Source organism: Crinia signifera, chromosome 6 (assembly GCF_055691185.1).
Source record: "Crinia signifera chromosome 6, ASM5569118v1, whole genome shotgun sequence".
Taxonomy (NCBI): domain Eukaryota; kingdom Metazoa; phylum Chordata; class Amphibia; order Anura; family Myobatrachidae; genus Crinia; species Crinia signifera.
The window spans coordinates 122,848,343-122,860,494 of NC_139222.1; the positions used below are offsets into that span (position 1 = coordinate 122,848,343).

The window sequence follows — 12,152 nt, forward strand, 5'->3', positions numbered from 1 at the left end:
ATTATATGATATGGAAAAAAGCTCTAAATCCAAGTTAAATACTGTAGGTGTTTTCACTGTTTATATACAAAGCACTGGCACTGAAAGAAGTTGCATTCAAAGATGCACAGCCACTCAAGCAAGTCATACTCACTTGGATAGACTGCACTTGCCATAGGGCTGGTGCAAGTTTAGATGTGCATAGATAGTGCTTCTAAATATGCATAGTGACTGAGATGTATTAATCAGGTTCTGCCTGTACAGCATTATTTAATAATTACTTTGCAAAATGGATGATTGTCTCTGGCTTGAAGCTTCCATCCAAATGGACATGAAGTTCAACCTAAAGAAATAATAATAATAAAAAAACACAAGTAAGTCATAGACACTTTACATTTCATAATCTACAAAATATTCTGGAAAATAAAACCTGCATGGCCAACACCATGATGGCCAACATAGATGGTGTAATGGTTCTGGCAGCACTGAGGTCATAGGTTCTATTTCCAGTATGGCCCTGACAGTGTGGTGTAATGTGTGAGATTCATTCAGTTACTTCAGTTTTAACCTAGCGTGAGTGTGTGTACATGAGGTAGGGAATATAGATTGCTCCATTTGGGTAGGGTATGATGTGAATGGCCAAATATTATCTATAAAGTGTGGCGGAATATGAGTACCCTATAAAAATAATTGGTAATAACTTGTAATAAACAGTATGGCCCACTGGGAGGCTGGATATGGTCATGATAATGTGCAGTAGCAGTTGCAAAAAAGTCTCAACAACCAAACAACTTATATGCAGCCGCCACCATTGGCCGGGAGGCAGCGTGAAACCACCAGAGGCCAGTTGTCATCTGGAGGCACATGCAACGTCCCATTAATGTTAGATGAACTTACCCTGTGTTTATAACTGTGGTGACGGTACTATGTTTATGCTATGAATTTCTGGAGCAGAGATACTAAAGTTGGAAATACTTATAGAACATATTAAATCAAGTAAAAACGCACTCAACACTATTTCATCCCAGGAAGGAACTAACTTCACTTCTGTGAGGATCTTTAATTTGGCACTGTCCTTATCACTGTCTGACCAATATTATTGGAATGCAGGCTATACATGTGCTAGAAAGATAAAGAGGTATTGAGCTACGATGTCATAGAAATACATCTGAAATAGAATTTTCTGGGAGTAAACTTTAAAGTACAATTTCAGTTTAGACTATAATTAATGAATTCATCAAATGAGCCTGAAATATTTACTGTGTTTTTTCCCCCTTCTATTTCTAACCGTTTATATCTCATAAAACTAATTTTAGGTATATAAAAAATGGCATACACTCAGTAGAATATCTATAATGGGTACTCTGCACTCATTTTTTCAATAGTTACCTCTCCAGAGAACTAGTACCAAATTTCCTAGTAGGCCTGTGAGGCCTACCGGAGAATCTACTTGGGGTGGCACAGCAGCTAGATCTCCCGCGTGGCAGCTGCCCCACGGCATCTTCTTTGTTCTCTTTGAGCTCTTTTGCATGGCCGCCGCCCATAATCCGGGGCTTTCGTGGCATCTTCTTCTTCTCCCAGTGGGCTTCGGCCTTTGAGCTTTTTTGCATGGCTGCTGCCCATGATCCGGGGCTTCCATGACATCTTTTATCTTCACTTGGTGGGTGGCAGCCTTTGAACTCTTTGAATAGCCGCAGTCCATGATCCAGGGCTTCCACAGCATCTTCTGGTTTCATCCGGTGGGTGGCGGATTCTAAACTCTTTTGCCTGGTCGGTGATCTGGGGTATCCACGGCTAACCGGTTATGTCACACAGCTTTGTGCTCCCCAGTGTTGGTCATCCGATTGCTTCATCATTAATACCATCGGTCATCCGATTGCTTCATCAATACCATTGATGCCACCGGTCATCTCATTGCTTTATGATCAGTACCATCAACACCATCAGTCATCCGATTGCTTCATCATCAATACCATCAATGCCAATGGTCATTTAATTCCTTCACCAATGGTAACATTGATATTTGTGGTGACCTATCTATTAAAGAATTGATATAATGTACGTTAAGCTCTTCTGAGCAGGGCCCTCTCTCCTCACATGCTTTTATTAGAATATAGGTAAATATGTGGTACTTGTTTCCTAGCACGGCGCCTATCGCATCGCATACCATAAGCCATACAATGGTATGCGATGTGATGTTACGCGATGGCAGCCGATGTTATACAATTTTAAATCGTATACCATCGCATTGTATGCCATATACAATGGTATACGATTTAAAATTGTATAAGATCCCTAATGGGTGTTTCCAATGTAAAATGGCCCCCCTATAAGATTATTTGTATAAGCACCGTAAGGGGTGCTTACAATGTTAAAAACACCCCCACGCCACCCCACTATCAACGCCAACCAAAAGCGTGGCGAACGCAGCGAGCCCGCGAGGGGCGGCGATACGCGTCCTCCGACCTTTTCATACCCCCACTATCCACGTCGGCGTGGAGTTGATTTTAGATAGTGTGGCGAGCGCAGCGAGCCACCGAGCCCAAAGCGTGGTGAGGGGACGCGGATAACTTCACATGTATTTCGCGTCCGCTCACCACGCTTCGGGCTCGGTGGCTTGCTGCGCTCGCCACACTATATAAAATCAACTCCACACCATCGTGGATAGTGGGGGTATGAAAAGGTTGGAGGATGCGTACCGCCGCCGCTCGCCACGCTTCGGGTTGGCATTGATAGTGGGGGTGGTGTGGGGGTGCTTTTAACATTGTAAGCACCCATTAGGGTGCTTATACAATTAAAAATCGTATAGGGTGCTTAAATCGCATCGCATCGCATGTGGATATATGACATGCGATGCGATACAATGCATAAGATGCCATACGACTAAAAATCGTGGGCACCGTGCTAGGAAACAAGTACCAAATATGTCTCTGCCAACCAAAAAATTGCTTCAGTGTCCTGTTCCCTGATGCAACTCTCTTTACTTACTATGTACTTGTCCTAAATTGTCTTGTACTGCAATTTATTTGTTTTTTTGCTCATGCTTGTATTGCTAGGCACTTAGAAACCCTTTATGGCGCCATATAAATAAATATCATTGGTGCAACCTGCTACCTCCATTGTTCCCAGCCGATCCCACGCACCATCGTATCTTCCCTGTCATTGGTTCTAGCCTATTCCATGCACCATCGAATCCAGCCAATCTTCTCTACTATTGGTCCCAGAAGATTCCATGCATTATCAGTTTTCGCCACACAACTTTCATTTAATCTGTTCATAGAACATTTAGCCAGCATCGTTGTGGAACATCCAGATGCTCTATAGAGAGCTATACAGACTTCCACTAATAATGTGGCTTGGTCAATGTTGTCCTCCCATGAGCAACTTTCTCTAATTTCTTTGTGTATTTTGATTTCACTGTGAACTGATGAACATCTAGAGATAATTTATGACTCCTCCAGCTTTACGCAAATCAACAATTCATAATTCTTTTGTGATCTCATATATTTGAGGCATTATTTATTTATTTATTAAGTTTCTTATATAGCGCATACATATTATGCAGCGCTTTAATTAATATTTATATTAGGGAATGTTTTCTGTGAATAGCAAATGCTAAATTTATGTTTTATAAAGCAGGGCAACTTTAACCAACCCCTCCAATCTCTTCTCATTCATTGGACTACAAGTTAGCTCTTGATAATGATAGAGTATAGATATGATTCTCAACTTTTATATACATATAAGGTTTAAGTTTTATATATGTTATTTAGAATTATCACTGTCCCTTTAAGATGTATTTATTTTAAAATGCTTCTAGCAGAACAGATTTTAATATCAGCATAAGATGGAAAAGTTTGAGGTGATTTCAAGAGATGTTACCAAGGTCAGAAGATATTGCACCTGCGACATGAAGATAGCGTTTTGGAATGTTGTGAGAATCAGAAGGAGGAGGCAAGGTTACTGCTTGCTTATCAACATTGATACAATTATTTCTATTATAAAGAAACTTTTGTTTTGACAGCTTATTAAAAAGTGTGAATTTATTGCTTTAGCTCAAAACTTCAAAAGAAATATTTTATGAGCAATGACGTGGATTGCATTCCACATTTTGGGTATAACTATGGGGGTTATTCTAGTTCACTCTTTCTGACAAATTCCTTCTTAGATGGACAAAACCATGTGCACTGCAGGTGGGCAGATGTTATTTGTGCAGAGAGAATTAGATTTGGGTGGGGTTTTACTTCAAATTAAGATCTTGCAGTGTAAAAATAAAGCAGTCCGTATTTTCCCTACACAGAAACAAAAAAACTCACCCAAATCTAATTCTGTCTGCACATTTTACATCTTCCCCACCTGCAGTGCACATGGTTTTGTCCATCTAAGAAGGATTTTGTCAGAAAGAGTGAACCAGAATAAAGCCCTATGAGCACCCTAAGATTAAACTTCAGATCACCGTCTGACTAGCATACTCCATTGGTGTGTGTGTGTGTCATTTCAACTGATCTCCGGCTGTCACTTAGAAGATGAATCCTCTGGCTGACATCGAAGGTTAATAAGTATAGCTGAACCCTATCAATACCAATATTTTTAGACGTCATTGGCCTAGGGGTTCATATACTTCTTCTAAACTATACTTTGAATATTAAAAAGATGTGTTCAGTTTAAGAAAAGTACTGTTGTGTGTTGTTTAAGAAGACAGTGTTTCTCTATTTTTGTGACTTACATGAAGATTTACATTCACAGGCACATTTCTGTATAAAGCCAAGCAATTCCATAGGGTTCACATACATTTTCTTTCAAATATATATAATCTCTTAGTTCACCTTGTAAGGTCATATTTCAGCAAACAGAAACGAGAGGCACTCACAAGGCTTCAAATATGTGAACAGTTGTGAAATTTGTGTTCAGCATTACTCACCTTGACAAAGGACTAAGGGCCTTATTTTGGTTCACTCTTTCTGACAAAATACTTCTTAGATGGACAAAACCATGTGCACTGCAGGGGGGCAGATGTAACATGTGCAGAGAGAATTAGATTTGGGTGAGTAATTTTGTTTCTGTGCAGGGAAAATACTGGTTGCTTTATTTTTACACTTCAATATAGATCTCACTTTGAAGTAAAACCCCACCCAAATCTAATTCTCTCTGCACATGTTACATCTGCCCCCCTGCAGTGCACATGGTTTTGTCCATCTAAGAAGGATTTTGTCAGAAAGAGTGAACTAGAATATGACCCTAAGTGATTACCACTGAATATATATTTATCATCACCGAGAGCATACAAAATCACTGCAAATTGGGCTGGCAACCTGGTTATACTATAGTATAGTTCCATATCAGTGGCGTAACTATAAATTTTGCTACCCCTGCCAAAAAGTTTGTGCCGCCCCCCTCCAGCGTGTTTCCCCAGCATGTGGGAAGACAGACCAGCAGACACTGCTGCTTCCCTTGGCTCCAACGCATCCCAGGCCGCCCATCCGCCTGCCCATCCTGTACACAGTAGCCAATAGCCAGCTCTGTGTACAGTCAATTGAATCAGTGGGGGGATTTGTCATCTCTGCCATGGCCACACCCGCGCTGTGGCTGACTCGCCTCCAGTGCTCAGCCGGTGGGCAGTGGCAGCCAGCAGCTTGTCAGTGGTTGAGCGGGTGCCGTCGCCCACACAGACACCACTGCCGCTTGCTCCCCCAAGCGGTAGCTGGGGCTGCCTTACAGTGGTTATGCCACTTTTCCATATCCCCAATCCATTGTACATAATTAGCTTTTGCTTACAGTAAATTGCTATGATAGTATTTGTGAGCTAAGGTGCACTATGGTGTGAATGCTCAGAGAAAATAAGAAATTTTAATGATATGATTTCATTGTAATTGTAATACAGAAAGGATTATAAAAGCTGCTGTAGTGGGTGTGTTGGGCAATGGCTTGGTTGACCCCAAAAGGTCGACATGTACAAGGATGACACAAGCAAAAGGTTGACATGGAAAATGTAGACGCAAGTAGGCAGCTTTTTAAAATATTTTGGGTGTCGTCTGAGCCCTTGGACCCCTATTTAGTTTACCATGTCACCACACATGGCTCTTGCCAGGTGCCTCGCTCCACTATCACTGCATTTGGCACACTATGCCATTCCCAATTGGAGTCCAAGTGGATGGTAATGTATGAAAAAAGTAAAATAAAATCGGAAAAAACTCATATCGACGTTTCAACTAAAGCCAAGTTGACCTTTTGAGCATGTTGACCATATGTGTCAACCTATTGTTGTCTAGCAACCATCCAAATACCTTCTGTAGTATACATTTCTATTATAATTTTATTTTATTTACTGTAACCAAGATTGTCCTTTACTACGATTAAAAGATGGGGGTGCAATACATTTAATTTAGCTTTACGATATATGATTACCTGATTAAAGATCTGATGATACCTATTTTAAACCTTATAACAGAGCATGTGAAACATAAGTCCTTCTTCAGTACATGCTACCTGTGGGAAATATCTCCGAAACACCTCTTTAACCCTTCAATCTCAATTTAAACAAAGTACAAAAAGGAAAAGTGAACTGAAACTCCAAATATAATGGTCTTTCAATAACAACGTAACAAGACCTCTTATCGTGGAAATGTATTTCTCCATACTTGTCGAAGCTGATGTTCAAACTGTACACCAAGGCATCTATCCCGACATAAAGAGAAATCAGTGTCAATCAGTGTCCTGAAGCCAGGACATGGCATACCCAGGTTCGTCTTCAATGGCTTAAATAGGTGGAAATCACTTGATCAGGGCTGTAGGGAGAATAGTCCCAAAGGTAGGACCGTAAGATCTCACAAGTGCAGATGGCTGAGTAGGAGCTGGCATTATCATGCAGCAATAAGATGCCTGTTTCTCAGCAACCCAGGTCATTTTCAATTAACTGCCCCCTGTAAATGGCTTAATGAGTCACAATTGCAGCCAGTATTTACAGTATCTCCCTTGGTGAGGAAATCAACAAGAAACATGCCCTTGTGGTCCCAAAACATGGTTGCCATGACCTCCTTTGCTGATAGAGTTGTTTATGGACAGTAAATGGCTCATAGTCACATGTACTTTATGTTTTGTTCCTCATTTCTAGTTCTTTATTTTTTGCTTATCCGATTAAATGCCTTTTAGCTATATAATGGATTTGAAGTTGAATAGTGGTATGAGTACAAAAAAAAAAAAAACATTGTATGCATTTACAGAATGTATCACATGTAAGAATATATGTAAAGTAACGATTTATATATATTTAGGATATTGATGGATATGTTGAATTCAAGTCTCTATTATCGTAAATAACATGAGGATAAGCAAAAAAATACCTTTGTCAAGCATATTATTTTTGATGTAAGCTTTAATGTAAGCATCCAATAATGTCATCTATTGCTAACTGGGTGGTGTCTTGTTAGGCGCCGGCTCAGGCGTCACCACCTCCCTGCTTACCTGACAGCTCTGGCGCCGCAGTCTCAGGGACAGCGGCCATCTTCTTCCGGGGATCGCCGGACAGGCCACGCGGAAGCATCTGAGAAATTGCTAGGCAACGCCCTGAACTTCCACCGCAGGATTGCAGCGGGGGAATATTTTGTCAGTCGCACCAGACGCACTTCCGCCAGTGGATATGGTGGATTTGAATAAAATCAATCCAGTCAGTCAAACCGGGCGCCGGTTATGCCGTCCTGACCGCCAAGCCTTGCTTGTGCTACAGTGTCCGTGTTCCTGGTGCCAGTCAGCATTCCTGTCTGCCGGTCCCTGTGCCTGTGCTGCAGTCTCATGACTTCTGTCTACTGTGATACCATCTTTCCAGATAAGTCAGGGGCTCTCCCTGCAGCTGCTTCTTTCTATTATTGTTATTGGACGGTACCATCTCTGCCTTGTTTCAGTGACTCGCACTGGGGTCAGGTTTGTCCTGTTATGGGTCATTCCCTCCCTGTGCGAGTAGTCAGGGGTATTTGTATTTATAACACCTTCGTGCATTGTTGCACCCGTGGGTTTATTTCCCCATATATTGGTTAACTGGGTGTGAACGTCAGCTCACCCCAACTTGCTGTGTGTTCTATCTCCTGCGGGCCACCTTGTCCCACTCAAGACCAGGCGGCACCGTCTGGAGCCGGACTTAATTTGACCCCACAAACGTGGCTGCTAGTGGTGAAGCCTTCCACCTTACATCTCTTAATTCCTAAAATCTTTACTCGGTTTGGAGTGTCCTACAGGGCTTTCCTTTATTGGACTCTACTATAACCTCTATAAGATATAGTGTCAATTTTTTATTTATTTTGTCATCTTACGTACTGGAATATTTTTGGTGGATTTGAGAATCTTCAACGTAAGAATTTGTAGAGAACCGGAGCATTTTACTGGCAAGGAATTAAAAAAAAACCACATGTGACCTTAGTATTGTACCCAGACAGTGGAGCGCACTGTTTCTGTTTATTACATTTTACTGCAGTATATTGCCTGGAGCCTTTCTGTCTCTATCACCTTCTGACCATGGTTTGTTGTGGCCATCATCCTTACTTCATCCTACACCCTTGTATTACATTCCCTTGAATACTAGAAAATCTAGTTCAGCATGAACCATATTCCTTTTTATTGCCTGGCTAGCAGGTAAACTGTTATCTTTTTATAGATTTTACACAAATATTTCTTTTACCAGAGCTTTTTTCTTTTTTTGTTGTAAAAAGCTGTTTGTTCAACTTTTTTGTATGCAAGCCAGCAGCCATTTAAATAATATGTGTGCAAAGAAAAGAAGACAGAACATGGACTTGTTTTGATGGCATTTTATAAAATATATACAAAATTATTTGAAATTGCCGTTTTTGGTAGATTTCAAGAATAGTGGTAACTTCTTCATAGCATATAGAACACTAGAGGGGAAAAAGGAAATGGCACTTTACTCAAAGCCTATTATAGAAAAATGAATGTAATATAAATGACTGAATTAAGGGAGTCATTCTGCGAAAGACTGCTGCTTCACAAGCCTTCTAACTCCACCCGCTAGCATGCGAACGCACGCCCCCTGCCATGGTCCGCACATCCCCGCCGATGCATCCATTTTCACGGTAGCGTTCGGGGCAAAATCATTTGATGGCTGCCCCTGCCAGGCAGCTGCCCGCCTGCGTTCGCATGTGGACGCCCCTAGTTTTCATGGGTGCACCCAGCATTGTCATGGGTATGCCCAGAAAACACAGGGTGTTCACATGCAATCACCACCTGCCTTACCTCCATCCCACCCGCCCCGTGCGAGCGCCATGGCAACTATGCAAGTCACGGAAGGAGCCCACAATGAAGCCCTGCATCAGAGCATATGCGAATATGTGCAGGGCAAAAACATCGGTCCAATGGGGACTGAACAACTAGAATCAGGCCCTAAGTTATCAAAAGACCTTTTAGCAAATTATGTCAGTTAATTAAAACTAAATAATTTCTTTAGCTATTTTGGTAAGTTTCATTTGACATGTTAGCAGAAGCTGAGAAATGTGGGGACTGCATAAAGAAATGAGCCATACTGGAACGTAGCAGTGGGCTTAGAGAAGAGTGATATTCGTTGGCGGTTCCAGTAAAGGTTCCCCACTACAACCATTTAAACAGGAACATGTGGCATGGTTTGCATTTGCAATGTCTGACATCAATCTCCTTCAGCCACATTGGGTTGCAAACATTGGGGGTAATTCAGACATGCTCGCTACTGAGTGAATGTGCAGCAACCAGCGAACAGGTAGACGCCGGCCCGCTATAGTGAAATCCCGCCTTGTGCATTAATGTATACGATGTGTGAATAGATGAGTATGGCTAACAAAGAATTTGCATCCATGCGAAAATTACCAAAACCCTTTGTTAGGGGCTCACCATCAAATAATTCTTCCACTGGGTACCAGTCATCACAAGCTGCGGGTAGCCACGTACTTACTCTGTGTCTGCAATGAAAACAGGCATATCCGGCCTGGAGCTGATATCACACACACCCTCCCCTAAAACGCAGTCTCCCAATTTGTTTAAAAAGATTGTCTAGTCATGTCACACACATGGGAGAGAACTGGGGATGTCCAGTACTTGTCAAAAGTCTTAGCACACCCCCTGAAATAAAAAAGAAGCTTGTTTATCGTACATTCTGCTACTTGTGTATGAATGGAGTATGATAATAAAAAATTAAGTATGGGGAAGGCAATGTGATGGTTTTGGGGATGTTTTGCAGGCAACTAAGTTGGTGACTTAGGGGGAGATTCTCTATTGCTTACCGCCGCGGTCCGGGGTCCTTTTCTATGCCGTTATCTCCTTCGCATATGCTGTATTCTTTTTTTACTGACGAGCGATCACCGCACTTCCGCATTCCTTCCTGTTTCGTCACGGTGCCGGCTCCCCATTGGACTGCATTGCCTTCCCTCCTATTCCGTATGCTCTAACACCCGCGCCGAAGTAAAGTAGGCTGTTCAACTTCGCAAGCTTGAGGTGGCGAAGTTGTACAGCCTGCTTTACTACAGAGCGGACGTTAGAGCACAGGGAATAGCCATATTTAAATAATCATTAATAGTTTTTTTTATAATGCTCGGAGGTGTCAAATCATATATATCATACCCCCGTGCACCACGCGCCAGAGCCTGCCAGACTGACGGACAGGAGATCCACACTGGCTTCCGGACAAGCAGTGCGCATGACATGAAAATAAAACAGCGGGCGCATGCGCACTGGACACAACCTGGAGATCGCGGAGGGGTGAGATACCGCAAACACAATGCGGTAGCCTAATTGACAGAGCATATGGCGCGCAAATGTGCCGTTAAAGTAGCGGTAAATAGATACATTCGTCACGAATGTAAGTGAATCTCCCCCTTAGTCAGAATCGAACGAATAATGGATCAATAGATGTGCCACATAAGTGTCATGCAATTCCCTCACGATTTGGGGGTCAGAATTTTTTTTCTGACAAGATAATGATCCAAAATATACATCCAAGTTGTGTACTAATTATTTGCAAAAGAAGAAGACTCTCAAGTCGTAAACAAAATGAAAATGGCCACCTCAGTTTCCAGATGTTTCACCCATCAAGCTTTTGTGGGAAGAACTAGACAAGGAAGTCAGGAAACAGATGCCTACCAACACAGAGGGCCACTGGGAGGCTCTTCAAAGCTGCTGGAGTTGAATAGATTGCCAAAAGCTGGAAAAATTAGTAAATAGGATGCCAGGGATATGCAAAGCACTTATCAAAGCTAAGGGTCGTCACTTCTATGAAAGCAGATTACCTAAATAAACTTGCCTAATAGAATAGATTTGGTGGTTCTGCGCTTGGAATAAGCAGCTCTTATCAATTAGGGCAATTTGTATAGTAAAAAAGGGCACTAGGTGAATTGGAAATATATAAAAATATAAATTAAGGTAAATGTATAAACACATAGAAAAATGTTTACACCCTTTTGGGGTACAAGTGATTTTTTAAAGGGATTTTTTTAAGCGCTTTCCCTAAGCTTACCCTGAGATCCTCCGTATTATTGGAAGATTATGGTGCGGCCGCGGATGTGGTGGACTGGTGCTTCTGCAGTCCCAGATGGTGTTCGGAGTTGGTGTTAATGCAGAGAGAAACTCTCACAAAATCTCTCACTTTCTGCAATTCTCACCCTATTACATTTAGCCCAGGGTGTTGTTTCATGTTCTTTGCCTTCTGATAAATAATCTTGGGTTTATTAAGTAATGCTGGTAATAATGTCTCATCCAGTCTGAGTACATGCCAGTGTTTATGAATTTTGGGAGCCTTCCTGCCATTCCGGCATGTATGCCTTAAGCGGGTGGAAATTGGGTATTGGTGGCAGTATGGGGGGGGGGGGGTCAGTAGGTTTAAGTTTTGCCTAGGGTGCTGAGAAGCCTTACACCTGTCATGCCAGTGTTTATGAATAATATTTTCTATTACTTCAAAATTGCTAGTATATTGTGTGAAAAAAGTGAAGTTGAAGGCATCTTGGTTCTTTACTTTTGTTTTATATGCAATGAGATCTTTTCTTTCAGTTCTTCCAGAACTGAAAGAAAAGATCTCATTGCATATAATACCTCCAGCAGGTCGGTGTAACTCTACAGTCACAAAGGGCCTTATTCTAGTTCACTCTTTCTGACAAAATCCTTCTTGGACAAAGCCATGTGCACTGCAGGTGGGGCAGATGTTACTTGTG

General features: G+C 41.8%; 1 protein-coding gene across 1 annotated transcript in view; it reads right to left on the minus strand.

The window, feature by feature from the left end:
- ADA (adenosine deaminase) overlaps positions 1 to 12,152 on the minus strand; it is a 93,182-nt gene that overhangs the window by 32,746 nt on the left and 48,284 nt on the right. The window contains exon 2 of the mRNA XM_083147020.1: positions 261 to 322. Coding sequence (XP_083003146.1) covers positions 261 to 322 — 62 coding nt within the window. The remainder of the gene's footprint in view (positions 1 to 260; positions 323 to 12,152) is intronic.